The sequence below is a fragment of the Manacus candei genome, unplaced genomic scaffold (assembly GCF_025592945.1).
Source record: "Manacus candei isolate 608988 ecotype Guabito, Panama unplaced genomic scaffold, ASM2559294v1 h1tg000014l, whole genome shotgun sequence".
In the NCBI taxonomy this organism is placed as follows: domain Eukaryota; kingdom Metazoa; phylum Chordata; class Aves; order Passeriformes; family Pipridae; genus Manacus; species Manacus candei.
This window is the reverse complement of record NW_026138062.1, coordinates 74434834-74449296: the sequence shown is the minus strand read 5'-3', so window position 1 is coordinate 74449296 and position 14463 is coordinate 74434834. Positions and strand designations below refer to the sequence as shown.

The 14463-nt window shown below is 50.8% G+C and overlaps 1 protein-coding gene across 5 annotated transcripts in view; it reads left to right on the top strand.

The window, feature by feature from the left end:
- The window catches only part of IGSF3 (immunoglobulin superfamily member 3), a 94641-nt gene that overhangs the window by 48937 nt on the left and 31241 nt on the right, over positions 1 to 14463 (top strand). For all 5 annotated transcript variants that reach the window (XM_051780258.1, XM_051780259.1, XM_051780257.1 and 2 more), the window contains exons 3-4: positions 11752 to 12162; positions 13029 to 13418. In XM_051780258.1, the coding sequence (XP_051636218.1) occupies positions 11752 to 12162; positions 13029 to 13418 (801 nt within the window). The remainder of the gene's footprint in view (positions 1 to 11751; positions 12163 to 13028; positions 13419 to 14463) is intronic.

The following is a 14463-nucleotide window of genomic DNA, read 5'->3' as shown; positions in this document are numbered from 1 at the left end:
GGTTGTCTTCCACATGACTTCTTTGGTATCTGAGGGTTGACCAAACATTGCATTGTTCCCCACAGTTAAATATTACTGGGGTGGGTATCTCCTCTACTTCTCTAGCTATTTAATGAAACCTGTGAAATTTACTCTTAAACTCCTGCCCATCTCTCACTTGGAGAGCTTTAGCCACTCTCAAAGCAGTAGCCACTTGCTGCAGTTCGGTGGGAGACAGGTGAACACATTGTCAGGTGGTGTTGTCTCCTCTGGAAGCCTAAATATCTGTAGGAGCAGGTCAGCCTGGGAACTCTTACCAGCCAGAGGCTGGTACAAAAGGCAGATCTGCAAGAAGATACTGTCCAAGAATCCTGAGGTGCTGAGAAGCCTCCTGAAGACTCCTGTCTTTCAGCAGTCTTAAAAGCATTATCTTCTGTCTTCCTCCCTCATTTTTCTTTCACAGGAGTCCAGGACATTTAGAGATCCCTCTTCTCATAACTGCAGAGAAGAAGTTCCCTCTCTCTCTCTCTCCTGCTTTGAGAGTCTTTTCAGGCCGATGTGAGTTGGTGATGTTTCCACTGTGCTGTGCTTCGCTCAGCGTGCTGAGCAGACACCAACCAGCAGACTTTGTGCTGCTGTTCCTGGGCATTCCTCCCTGGATGTCTCAGCCAGTCACAGCTCCAGACCTACCTCTGCCGAGGGCATTCCCAAGAAACAGCTGCATAAGCAAAACAATTCGTGCTGCCCGTTTTGCCACTGACCTACGGGACAGTGAGCAGCAGCTGGGAAGTTGACAGCTTGCAGAGCCTTTTGCACTCAGGTACAGTGGTGAAACAAGCTTGGACTGGGCAAACAGGAGCTGTCTGTAGACCTGGGGACAGCAGCGTGTCAACTGCGCTTGGCTCTCACTCAGAGGCTGCACCAGTAGAAGGCTGGAGGCTCTAAAAATAAAGTCCTGGGTTCTGCAGGAGTCACTGCTATTGATCCTGCACTGGAGACACCATGGAAACTTCCTATTTACTAGTTTATTTCGTGACTTTACTGTTTTGAGCGGGTTTCTTAATGCACTGCTTTGATCCAGTGTGTGCCTTGGAGTTGCACCAAAGTTGCACCAAAAGCACCTTCTCCTTATTTTAATGTGAGATTTGTTTCCTGAATGCTTATTTTTAAATGCCTGCAGGCTCCTGCAAAGGATTTGGGGTATCTTGGAAAACTTGGAGCACTGTGCCCTAGGAGACCTACCTGGGGGAAGAAGAGTCTTTCTTCTCAATGCCTTACCAAGGCAGTGCAGAATGTCATGACAGAAAGCTGTCATTATTTCCATCAGCTGGTCCTGTTCACAGCTCTTCTCACTGACTTGACACACCTTGTCTTCTTCCTCATCTCCTTCAAATAGAGCACAATTTGTAGGGAAAAGTGGTGTCCCCTTCTAAAGCTGTGTGTGGGAATGCTGTTTGAGCCTTGCAGACAGTGACAGTGCCTTTTTGCAGGGAGAGCAACTTGGTGTTGGCCATCTGTCATTGGGGTGATAACGAGAGAGGTTCACAGAAATCTGAGAGGAAGTGGAATGGGAGAAGGGGGAGAAAGGAAGGGTATAGTGTGCTTTGAAATGCTCAGATCAATGCATATAAAAATAAATACATTTATTAAAAGATTTCAGTGAGAGGTGATGCCAGGCATTCTTATGTCAAAAGTCAGCTATCTGTGAGTGCCAGACTAGATTTTCCAGACTTAGCTGATTGCTACATGGGAGCAAGAGAACACCTTTTTGCACAGTCTCAAAAGCCCTTTAAATCACAACATTTCACCTCCCTTCTACTTATCCTCTCTCCCCCAAATTATCAGCACCTGAACCAGAAGAAGCAGGGAGCTTGGATAGGAGAAATGACCATAGCCATGTGTGTGAGAGGCAAAATTGCAAAAGTACAGTAGAAGAACTCTCATCAGGAAAACAGATTTGCAGAAGTGGATGTTACCTGGTTTTATCTATATTACCTTGACCAGATGGAAGAAGTCTGCCAACTGTTAGACTGAATTTGCTTTACTCATCTTAATTCTGCTTTCCTCAGTCTCTAGTGCAGGAGGAGAGCAGGTGGTCCTCGTGGCTGGGGAACTTGGACTCCATCCTACAAGAGCCAGACTGTGCCTTTCATTCATCGTGAGAGTGCCAGCTTCAGAATAACTGTTCTGAGCTGCCAAAACCTTGTTGGAGGAAGGTAGCTTGGAAATGTGCAAAAGAGCCACCACCCTTCATTCCAGCTTCCAGAAAGCCCTCCAGCTCATGCTGACTTTGTGGCTCACTAGATGGTTATTGTCTGGTGAGGATGTATAATGTGTTATGAGGAGTTTCCATACTTTAAACAGGACTGATAGACAAAGAAAAGATTTTCACTGTCTTAGTTTGCTTGGGGGATTCTTTCGTTCTTAGGTTTCAAAACTTTTTCTCATCTACTCGTTAGCTACCCTGTGTGTCTTGGTAATCTGCGCGTGAAGGATGCGATTCTCTCCTTCCTTGTCTGTGCATCAGGATTGCCAGTGTTTTCACTCTGTCTTTCCATGGAAACTTAAACTCTGGGCTGAACAGAAAGTTGGACTGTAATAGAGAATAAAGCCTAGTTCTGTGCTTCCTTTGGTACTTTCCTTGTGAGGATTGAAGCGCTCCGTTGTTGCACATTCAGCAGGAAACTGGGTTTTGGAGGGGATGGACTGAGGATTGGTTTGGGAGCCTTTAGAGTCATTAGTTTAAGAACTGCTGCTAGCAAAAATCATCTCCCAAGTGTGTCTTGGTCTGTTTTGTCTTGCCCCAGAGGCAAAAATAAATCATTGCTGCTGAGCCTAAGGAGCCATTGGGACATTTTGAGTGAGTGAGAATGGGACATTGGAAGTTCTGGTCCTAGGCTTTGCAGCTCTAAGAACAGCTTAGACCCTCAAAAGCAGATGGGAGACAGTCACTCGAGGGTCTCAAAACCTTCATTATTGCATAAATGAAGGAAAAACAGCTCTCACGTGCACACTTTGACCTCCTGTGTGATCTCTGCTGAGCTGTTGAAGTGGGGGCACTAATCTCTGAAAGCAGCTCTTGCACTCTTATCTCCTGGTGTTACTTGTATAGCTGAAGTAAAGGAGAATGAATCCTCCTTGAAGATTGATTTTTGAGAAGGGCGACTTACCTGACTATGGAGCACCACAAATGTTATTATAGTCCAGGAGGAATGTGGCCTGAGATGCATTTTGAAATAACACTACACGACTCTCCCTGTGCTGCTGTTAGTATTGCCTGCCTGAGTGCGCTGGGTGGAATGAAATCAGGCTTTCAAAAAAAATTGGAGAAAAGAGGATTTTCTAAGCCTCCAACTTTCTGTCATTTCTTAACTTCGGCTTCAGAGGTGTAAAACTTTAAGACAGTGGTGCATGCACAGCTTCAGAGGAGCCTGGGCTGTGTCAGCTCCTCAGCTCCATGTTTCCTGGGTTGTTTTTTTTTTTTTTACTTTCCCTGGCTGTCCTGTGGGCTCCAGGAGGCTGTGGCTTAGCAGGTTGCCCTGTGCTGGTTTTTAAGCTGCAGCAGATTCCCACATCCCTGCTCTTAGCTCACTAGTGCTGTTAAGGAAAACACATCAGCTTAACCCTTGGTGGAAGAGGTGCGTGCTGATGCGCTCTGCCTCCGTGTTTGCAGCAGCTTAGGCTTGCCTTAAGCTGTGGTAGCTCACTGCTGGTGCTCAGGATCAGTGGGAGAGCTAAACCCTCACAGAGGTGAGACTGTAGGAGAGGGAGGGAGGCAGAGGAGGGATTTGTGAGCTGACTCACCTTGGCTTGCTGCTGGAGGTTGTTGCCTCCACAGGTGAGTGGTCGGTGTGGTGCACGGTGGTCTGCACCCCGCTGCTGCCCTGCCTGGGTGTCTCCCCTGGGCTCTGTTTCAGAGGGGCCTGTGAGGTGCCTGGCAGTGCTGGGCTGGGCTGGCAGCCTGGCCAGGTGACACTGAGCAATGCAGCCGGGGCACGGGGGGATCCCAGGGCCAGGGTCACACGAGGCAGAGGCCAGTGTAGGAACGTCACCTTCAGCAGAGCTCTGGGAGTGAGGCAGTGCCTGGATCTTGTCCAGGTCTACCTGGAGTGCCAACCTGCTGAATGGCTGTGCTGTGACCACAGAGCCCATCCAGGAACCATGTCCTCTCAGGTGGCAGAGTAGGGACATCCAGCCTGTCACCAAGCACAAGTTTCCTTGTTGCAGAGAAGGAAAAACGCCTGTCCTTTTGGATGTCATCTCTGCCACCACCTTGAGCCTATTTTTTACTTGCAGGCTGGTTTGCACTGTTCCTACAGGGAATATCTACCTTGCCAAGCAGGATTGCAAAAAAAAAAAAAAAAAAGTTCGCATGTGCAAGGAAGGAAAGGTTTTCCTCTCTGCCATGGCTGGGAGATGGAGGCAGATGTGAAACCTGTGTTCTCTGCCTCTTCCACACACCTGGCTCACTGTGCTGTTTGGCCACCTCTCCTTCTCTAGTGTCTCTACCCCTTGGGCTGCCTGTTGTCAGGGTTTGCTCCACCGATGCTCTGGATAATTTTTGCTTAATGAACAAATGATGACTCTCACTACTGGGTGCCACCTTGTCCTCTTACCACCCCTTTCTGGTTTCTCCTCTTTTTTTTTTTTTTCCAGTTTTAATGAGGTCACTTGAACTTCTCCACCTAAATTAGCTGTCCTAATAACCAGATGCTCCTTGGGATGCTTTGGGACATGGGTGGATAGAGGGAGGAGCTTGTTAGCAGGAACCTGCCTTCTACTGTTCTCCAGAGTGGTTTTAGTTGAGGGCAGGGGCAGCGGCTGTGAGTGTGCTCCCAGCATCTGCCACTCTGCACCCAAAGCAGTCAAGGGAAGGGGACCAGCTTTTTGGGAGGAGCACCCACCGCTCGCTAGGCTGGAGAAAGCTCAGGGAAGTCATCTAAACCGTGCTGAGCTGGCAGGGCTGGAGCGCCAGAGTAAAGCCCGGGGGAAAAGCGTGGGGGCAGGTGTCCTTTCTCCTGGAGCTGAAGCACTCACAGGCGGTTGGGAAATCCTCAGCTCCCCGGGGTCCATCAAGGAGAAGGAGGAGCTGGGGCTGAGCCTGGGCACACAGGGAGGGGATTGCTGCTGGGGTCATGGGGCACCTGCTGCCAGCCCCTGTGGGTTCATGGTGCGGGGGCACGGGAAGCTGCAGGAGGGCATCGCTGTCCCACGTGCCCTGGGTGGGCGCACTGGCTTCCAACTGCAACATCCGACTGGGGGGGTCTGAGACACCTCGTGTGTGCTGCTTTGGCTGGGAAGCTCTTGTTGCAAGGCACACGGTGGAGACAGAGCAGACTGAGCAGTGGGATCCTCTGCCCCTGCCTGGGAGGGAGCGTAGCCACATCCTCCAGTGGGTAGGCTGGGTGCGTGACTAACGGAGCCCGCAGCAAGCGCGGGAAGTTCGGGCCCTGAGTCGGAAAGCTGACCTAATTTCCAGTTCTTGCATCTTCTGTCTGATTCTCATTTCCCCTTTCTCCTACATTAGTTACTTCTGGGGTTTTTTTCCTGTGCCCTTTCTCACTGGCTGCTTGAACTTGCCCGGTTGCGTTGGGAGACGCATTTCTATTGGCATAATCATTCCAGCCAGTCGTTAGTGTACCAACAAGGATACTATTGTAATTGGAGGATTTATTACTACTGCTGTGAAACAACTGCCTTGCTGTCTCACTTAACTCTTCAGCTCCCCTCTCATCCTCTGCCAGTAGCTGAATCAGTAGCAAATTGCCCTTAATTTAGAAAGCTGCATGCAAACTGGGAATGTGTTATTTTATTTTATTCTGTTTTTTCTTGCTCTTGCCACAGAATGCTGCAGTGATACAAATGCAAGCAAGTTCAGTGCTTCACCGTGCATTTCCTGAGTGTGCAGCAACTGACAGGGACTTCATAGTTAAATTTCTCATTTAAAATAAGGCTTAAGTATTTCTGTGAAGATCAAAAGTATATTTTGATTGCTTTTCTTTAGACCACAGCAGAAGTTCTGCTCACCCCTTCAGGATCTTGAAGGAAATTCTCTATTTCAGAAAAGCATGTTCCTTCTTTTTTAGTTTTCTTAACTAATTAGTAGTCTTTTATGTGCCTTTCATTTAAACCTGCCTTTAACCATCCTTACTTTTCGGGCGCAGATGGGGCTTTACTGAGGGAAAGTAATCCCCAGAGAACCAGACTATTAACACTTGCTTTTCCCCGTGGTACCAGGAGCCTGTGGCTATATATTGGTGGGCAAAGAAGAGAAGAGGTAAAGTTTTGCATAGAGACCCCACACCCTCAGTCACAGTGAAAGCACCTTTTGGGGTGGTGGGTTTGCCTCCCCAAATTCTGGTCTCCGGTAGGACCATGGGCAGTGGGGGAAACTTAAAAATAAAAAAGCTTTGCTGTGCCTGCAGCCACCTGTGAATCTCTACGTGATACTTAAAAAAATTAGACAAGCTAAAGATGGCACGATCAGCTCAGATTTTTTCCTCTTACAGAGGTGACATTGAGGGTGTTCATCAGTTTTGCAGCGTAACACAGTTTGTGTTTTCCCCCGTGCTGAAGGCACTTGACTGATGAGGGAGAGCAGTGCCTGATGTGCTGCAGCAGGTATGGATCAGCATGTACAGCTAATTGTCAGGCACGAGAGCTCCAGAGGATTACACTGCTAATCTACATACTGTTCCCACCCCCTTCCTGCTGCCACCCGTGTGCACTCACGTCTGGATCCCATGAGGAATGGCAATCAGGAGCGGTGTGGGGAGGGGTGTGAGGAGCATGGCTCACTGAGAGCTTGCAGTGACTGGGAGACAGCAGATCCCTTCCAGCTGTTCCCGTGGCAGACCCTGCCTCCTTCTCTGGCATGGGTGGCCACAGAAGGGTTAGCAGATTGCAGAGGCTGATGGCATAAGGCTGTGTCCCTGTGCCTCACACTCCCACCCGTGTTACCCATCAGGTGCATGCCAGTGCTCACCTCTGGGTTTGCCAGGGTGGCTCTGGCATTGCTGTTCCTCTTGAGCAGCTTGTTTCTGTCTTGCACATACAACCAGAGGGGCTGGGAAGGAGGTCGGTGGTGGTGCTGGGCTGTGATCCCTGCGGGACAACAACACGTTGTGGGGTAGATGGAAACATAACTCTTGCACTCATTCCCTGCAAAATCCAGAGAGGTATTTTTTAGCCAGAAGCAGCTGCTTAGGAGTGGGGAAAACATGTATTTGTTCTTCCTAAATAATTCATGCTTGATTTTGGTAAGCTTAGCTCTGTCCAGGCAGTATGAAGTTTGCAGCTGAGGACACAGGGTAGCACCACAGACTGTCTCAAAAGTGTATTAGTGAGTAAAAATCCAAGGGAAGAAGAGATTGGTGGGTTTTGCATGTCCTGCAGTGGCCCTGAGATGGTCCAGCTGTATTGGATAGCCTGTCTAAGTTGTTTTACTCCTGAGGAGCCTGCAGTGTAAACCTACCATGGTGCTAAGTGATTTTTCACAGCGCTGTTTTACCAGCTTGAGCAGGAGAGCCTCTGGCTCCCAGCCTGATGCTCCCCCTGCATCGCTTAGCAAGGAAACGGCACCTCAGGCAGGTTTGCTGCCTTGCCTGGGACTACATGAGCTGCTGGTAGCGCTCTTGTTTGTGTCTGGCTCATAGAAGCTTTGACAGCCTACCCCTTGGAGCTGGTTGTGATTCTGGATACCCAAGGCTGAGCCAGAGCCTGCCCAGGGAAAAAGGAGATGCCTGGATCATCTTTGTGTGCGTGGGCAGAGTTCAGCATGGCACCGGGAGCTGCTGGAAGTGGAGCTGGTCCTGGGGCTCGGAGGAAAGGTCTGCACCTGGGAACTCCAGTCTGTTCCCTGCCTGTGTTTTGGGAGACTGTAAGCCAGCTCCTTGTCCTAAAGTTAATAGCCATAATTAGCTCACCAAGTGCTCTTTGACTGTGAAGTGTGTGCATTTGAGGTGGGTTTGGCTGGAGCTGGGTGTGCAGCCTTCCTGAGGAGGGATGCCTTGGCAAGAGGGGAGCATCTCCAGGCTCCCCACTCCTTGTCCTGGCAGCTGGGCCCTGGGACTCTCCCTGACTGGGTCCCTGACACCCTCTAGTGGAAATATTTATATTTAATATTTCAGGAGCTTTCAAAACTTGGCAGTGGTTTGTGAGCACCCTGTGCTTAGCAGCCCACCCAGCACCGAGTGTCTATCCCAGTGCCCTCTGCAGTGACCTGTGGCTTGGGGACTAATAGGACATGCTGTATTTCTTGTTCTTCAGTGTTGTAAGTACCAGCTCAAACCTGTCAGCTGTGACTGGATCTGGGATGGCGGTAGTGCAGTAGATTTGCTCCCAGAGATTACTTTTCAGTCACTCATCTCCTTGTCCAGCCACTTGCTGCCAAATCTATCACTGATGCTGGAGAGAACAGAGTTCTTCTGACGCCTCTGAAGGGTCCTGACAGCTGCAGGGATGGACTTGTGTTGGAGGACAAGGAGGAAGCAAGACTGGATGCAGGGGAAGTGCAGAGCAGTCTGCCTGGGTGGCACCTTGACAAGAGGGGAGAGAAACAGGCAGGAGCTGGGTGAGAAAGAGTGGGCAAGAGGATATGTCCTGCAGCTATGACTCAGATGTGGCTCTGCTCCCCTTCACACAGTGAAGTGACTCTCATCTAAGCTTACCAGCTTGCTTTCAAATGAAACTCAGCTTGCAGAATGTCCCCAGAAAACTTGGTTCTTCTGTGGCAGGTGGCTGCAGGATAAATGTGTGGGCAGCTCAGCAGCGTGATGGCTGGCAGCAGAGCCAGGGCTCCCAGGTGAGCGCCGTGCAAAGTTACTCGTGTCCTGATATGCAAACTGGTGTCTGAAGCCTAAACAGGGCAGAAGGAACTCTCATGATGCTGTGTCCTACCCTAGTGAGCACCTTTGCAGTGTTCCCTGCTTGCTTCCCTCTCTGTGACTTCCAGCTGTGGTCTGTTCCAGCCTGATGGGCTATACCGTGCCTGTGGCCCTCTTGTTGGTGCAGGCCAGCGGGGTCTGTGCCGTGGGGTGGTGTGTGGGTCTCAGCAGACCTGTGTCCCTGCTGTGGGAGTCCCCAGTGCTCTGCAGCACTCGGAATGAAATGCTCATTTGGCTTCTGAAATGAGCTGTGACCTGCTTGGAAAACAGCATTTTCCCCTTTCTCCTGCCAACTTCCCCCCTCCCCAAACCTGCTACCCGAGCCGCATCTTGCAGTGTAAATAAAACAGTCATTAGTGCATCATTGGCCAAGTGTGAGGGTGGTGGTGTGAAGCATAGAGCCTTCCCTCCAGCCTGGCCACCTCAGGACTCTGGCTTGTCCCTCCCTGATCATCTGGTCCTTGGAAAATGGGCTTTCATTTAGCCAGCAGGTCTCTAGTCCTCCTGGTTAAGAAGGTGACACCGACTGAACGTGTGTTCTTGCCAGGCTGATTTAAGACCACGGCCTCCAGGCTGTGTGCAACCCAAAAGCTCCTACAGACTCCTCTAACTGGGAGGATTTTGATTGACTCTTTTGACCAAAAGAGCAGGAAGAATGCAGCACAGTGTGTCAGGCATTCCCACAGTTAAATTACACCTTTAACTCACGCTGACACCTCCTGATTCTTCTCCATGAGTGCAATTTGCAATAACTTGCCCGTGTTGTACAAAAGGTGCTAACCCTCCAGCCGGGTTATGACCTGGAAATACAAAGTCATGGTTCCAGCTGGCAAAATGACACCCATGCCAACCTCCAACCTGCTCAGGGAACGGCCCAGCCTTCAGACAGGCTTCCCAGCATTACTCCCAGGGATGGGCAGCTTCACGTCTGGCAAGCCAAGTGCCTGACCCCTACTCGAGCATGACCTGGCTTGTCCCACATAGCCAGGCAGGCTCCCGGGATCCTCTGCTTTCTGCCTTGTGCTTCCCCAGAGAGCAGCTCTGCTGCTGAGCAAGGCTGGGGGGCACGTGGGGAACTGGTGGGGTGCACAGGGCTCTCAGACTGGGGGAAGGAGAGCAGGCACACTTTCTTCACAGATACCCGCTTTCACCTCACAAGCTGTTGCATGGAGGCTGCTGTAGCGGGGAGCTCTGCCTTCAAAAGCACCTCAGCGGGAAAGTCACTTCAGCAAGATGATGATCAGGTTTAATTTATTTAAATAACATAAGGAAAGTTGTAGGAGCCTCGTGGCTGGAGGGCAAAGAGAAAAGAGCTGTGCAGCTCTGGAAATTATTCAGTGAGGTTTGAAATGAGAAGTTTAAAGCTTATTGTGCAGGCAGTGTGAACTGGCAAGGTTAGTTGCTGCTGTCACCACTGGCTTGGGAGTCAGGGGAAGGGGGAAAGGTGAAGCAAGCAGGATCCTGGCCATGGTCTGCCAGAAGCTGTTGCCAGGGAGCAGGGGATAGGAGCTCCATCAGGAAAGATGGAGCTCCATCAGGAGGGAGGGAGTAGGGGATGTGGCTAGCGGGACAGAGGCAATAGCCTGTGATGTGAACAGCCTTGCAAAGGTACTTTCCCTGACAGGGGCAGTAACCTGGGTAGTCAGTATGTGGTAAAAACAAATCCTCCCATCCAGGCTGGATATGAGAAGATTTCCCTCTCGTTTACTCCCAACTCATGCCTTTTTTCTTTCCTCTCTTCCGTTTTTGACTTTTCTACCATAAATAATCCCAGTGGTTGTCTTCACTACAGCTCATTGCTTTCTGTAGCAGTGCCTGAATGAAACAGATGCAGCTTCTGGCAGCTCAGCTAATTTTGTCAAACCACCCAGTGCTGTCAATGAAACTGAACTGAGATATGTTAATTATATTCCACTGGTACGTGGCAAAACCGTGGGCATTAACAAGCTTGCTAACACTGCCTCGTCTGCAGAGCTGGGGAGAAGGTTTACATTCTTCTTTCTTTCCACATGATGTTTCTTGAGACAGCAAAGTCTAGAAAGGCTTCTTTATAAAAATTAAGTCTTATCATCTGGTGGCAGAAGAGCCTCTTGCTAAAATCAAGCAAGGTCGAGGGGCTGCAATTTTTTTTTTTTTCATCCTGATTTTAGCAGCTGGACTTCCTTTCCTCTGGTTAATCAACTGGAAAAGTAGCCAGCAGTTTTATTACCAAGTGCCTTGACATAGCCGTGTCCCGGGAGCAGGCATTGGTCAGGATGCAATTGCATTGCTGCCCTCAGAGGAGCCAGTTCCCTCTGAATGCAGAAACCCCTTCATTTGGCCTGAGGGGGTCGTTAAAAGATGAAATGATATAAACAAAGGAGAGGGGAGTTGGATCTCCTGACTTTTTTATGAGGGAAGATTAAAGGAACTGAGTATGTTCAGCTTGGCCCCACCAGTGATGAGGGGCAAAGACCATTCCAGGGCTAAGGAGAGGCTGAAGGATGTGGGCAAGAGGGGGGGGTCACAGAGCATGCTGGGGGGGCACATGATGAAGGGGAGGCTGCTCGTGACAAAATACCTCAATGGGAAGTGGATATATTAAGCTGTGCTGCTCTGTAGCGTGATGGAAAATTCTATTCCATTGCTGGGGCCCACTGAGCAGGAATTTGAGCACTGCACTGGAGTATGTGCAGCAGGACGTGGCCTTTCCTAGCTAACGGCTTTGGGGGCGATTCCCCTCTTTTTAGGGGCTAGATGTGAGTTAACAGGGCCTTGCTAATACATAACGATTAACTGCCACTGTAAAAAGAAACCCCAGCTCTCTTTTAGTGTGTCTGGGCTTTAGACTCAGCATTTTGGCATTGCTGACTCCGGGGCTGTGTTTCCCTGTCCCCCTTGGCTGCAGTGATCCCTGACTCGCTGCGAGTGACGGCAGTCCCGCAGACACTGAACAAAGTGGAGCACGACTCCCTGGAGCTGAAGTGCGAGGTGTCCAAGAGCACAGCCCAGCACAGCCACGTCTCCATCGCCTGGTACCGGCAGCGGGGCAGCGAGGCGCCCGTGGAGGTCATCTCCCTCAGCCGCGACTTCGTCCTGCGGGCCGGCAGCGCCTACGCCCAGCGACAGGCCACGGGGGACGTTCGCCTGGACAAAGTTGGGGAGACCACCTCAAAGCTCACCATCTACAACCTCCACCCGTCAGATCAGGGAGAGTTTTACTGCGAGGCGGCGGAGTGGATCCAGGACCCGGACGATTCTTGGTACGCCATGACCCGCAAGCGCTCCCAGGGCGCCATCGTCAACGTGCAAGCCACTGGTCAGTGTCTCCTCGGCCTCTTCTCACTGGGCTGGGCGGTGGGAGGAGGTGGAAAAAGGGGCTGTGCCTTGTTAGGTGGCTGGGGTTTGGCTTCTCGCTTTGCCACGTGCCCCACTTGCGAGGCTGCTGGCTGGGTGTAGCAGGGCAAAGGAGGACCCGAGCACTGCCTGTGGGCACGGCAAATGTTGGCAAAGAGCAACTCAAATTTGGGGGCTTGGGTGGCCTGGGTGTCTCCTGGTGTGGTCAGCCATCTTGGCTGACACAGAAGCTAAAACATTTGCCTTAAGCACTTGGTGCTAGCACAGACAGTGAGAATTTTGGTAAGTGAAGAGGTAAGAGTGACACAGCAGAAAATAAAACTAAAACTTTTCAGCAGGCACTTCTGTATTGCACAAGGTCCGTTTGCAAGTTAAAATCCTTCTAGCCCACAGCACAGTTCCTGCTAAGGATCTGAAGATCCAGCTGAGCTCTTTCTTCCTCTGTGATATCCCCAAAGGCTCTGCCTCTTGACTCCAGCTGAGCAGGGTGTGATTTAGGACTAGGCTCCAGGTCATATTCCACAGTGCTGCTGAATGCTGCTGTCACATCAGAGCTGCTCCCAGGAGGAGAGGCTGGAGGGAAGGGTTGTGACTGAGGAAGCCTCGCAGCTCTTTGCTTGCTGGGCAGGAAGCTGTCTCTCTGACAGCAATGGCCCATCTGGCCTCTCACAGCAAAAGCAAGTCCCTAAACCCTTTCACCTATGGATATGCACATCCAAGGGATGTTGGCCATGGAGGGAGTAGCAAGTTGTAAACACGTCATGTGAGGTGTGCTGGCTCTCCTCATGGGCTTTGCTGTGCTGATGCATGAGAGATGTCTCTCCCCAGATAAGGAGTTCAGCGTCCGGCTGGAGACGGAGAAGCGGATGTACATCGTGGGGGAGCCGGTGGAATTCCGCTGCATCCTGGAGGCTCAGAACGTCCCCGACCGCTACTTCTCCATCTCCTGGGCCTTCAACAGCTCCCTCATCGCCAGCCTGGGGCCCAACGCCGTGCCCGTGCTCAACAACGAGTTTGCCCAGCGCGAGGCCCTGGGGCAGCTCAAGGTGGCCAAGGAGAGCGACAACGTTTTTGTGCTGAAGATCTACCGCCTCCGCCTTGAGGACAGCGGCAAGTACAACTGCCGGGTGACCGAGCGGGAGAAGACCGTGACGGGGGACTTCATCGACAAGGAGAGCAAGCGGCCAAAGAACATCCCCATCACTGTCATGCCGCTCAGTAAGTAGAGACGTGCCCATCCCCTCCTGGGGACTGTGCTGTCCTGGGCAGCCAGCTGGGGAAGCTGTGTTGCGCCCAGACAGTGGGGGAGAGGGAGGATCGGAGTTTGCGTGCTGTGGAGGCTTGGAATCCCAACTGGCAAGATGTGTTTTTGTTGTTGAGGAGGGTATGGAAAGGAGGGATTGTGTGTCAGGTTCATAGGTGGGGAATCACGCCCCCACCAAGCTGGCAGTTTTGTCCTTGAGCTGAAGGTACATGTGACAGCCTCTGACTTGCTCCTCACACCTCTCTCCTCGCCTTACTCAACTGGGAGTAAGGGTGCTCTAAAGTATTCAGCAGGCCTAGTGGGGAGACTGGCTTGGCCTTGGTTTATCCTAATAACCCTAATCCTGGGTTCCTGCAGGCTGTTCAGTGGCGGCTGTTCAGCTGTCTGGCAAGACAACTGTACTGGGAGAAACCAGGGTTTGTGTGCTCCTTGAGCCCCAGTACTCTTTGCATGGAGCTCTGTACTGGTCACCGTGTGTCATCCAGCTCTGATGAAAACAAGTTGCTGGAGTCTTGCCTGAATGCTTTTTGTGTTTGTCAGACAAACGTGATAAACACAGAAATAACAGGATCAAGAGGAGGGGGTCCACTGACTCATTCCTTGTTTTGCTCTCTGAAATTCAGGTAGCCATGGCATGATGAGCCATGCACGTGTTGCCCAGGCTACCCTGGCAGGGGGCTTTGGCCAAACAGAGGGTAGCTGAAAGAGGATTTTGTGCCATGTTTGTCTCCTATCTCTTAGGTTTGTAAGGAAATGCAGCCCTTTCCTCTAAGCTTTTTTTCCCCCCTTCCTCATTTCTCCAAGAGAAATTCTGTTTCTTTCCTCTCCTACTGATATTTGGTCTCATTTGTTTGGCTTTGAAAATTACTCTAGCTAGAAATCTTGCACTTGACAAGTGTCTGAAATGTAGTGCTTCTATGCACAGCCATCTTTCAGACAGGCTTCATTCTTACCATTTGATAAATCACCAGCTCTAGGAAAAAATGTGATGATTTTTCA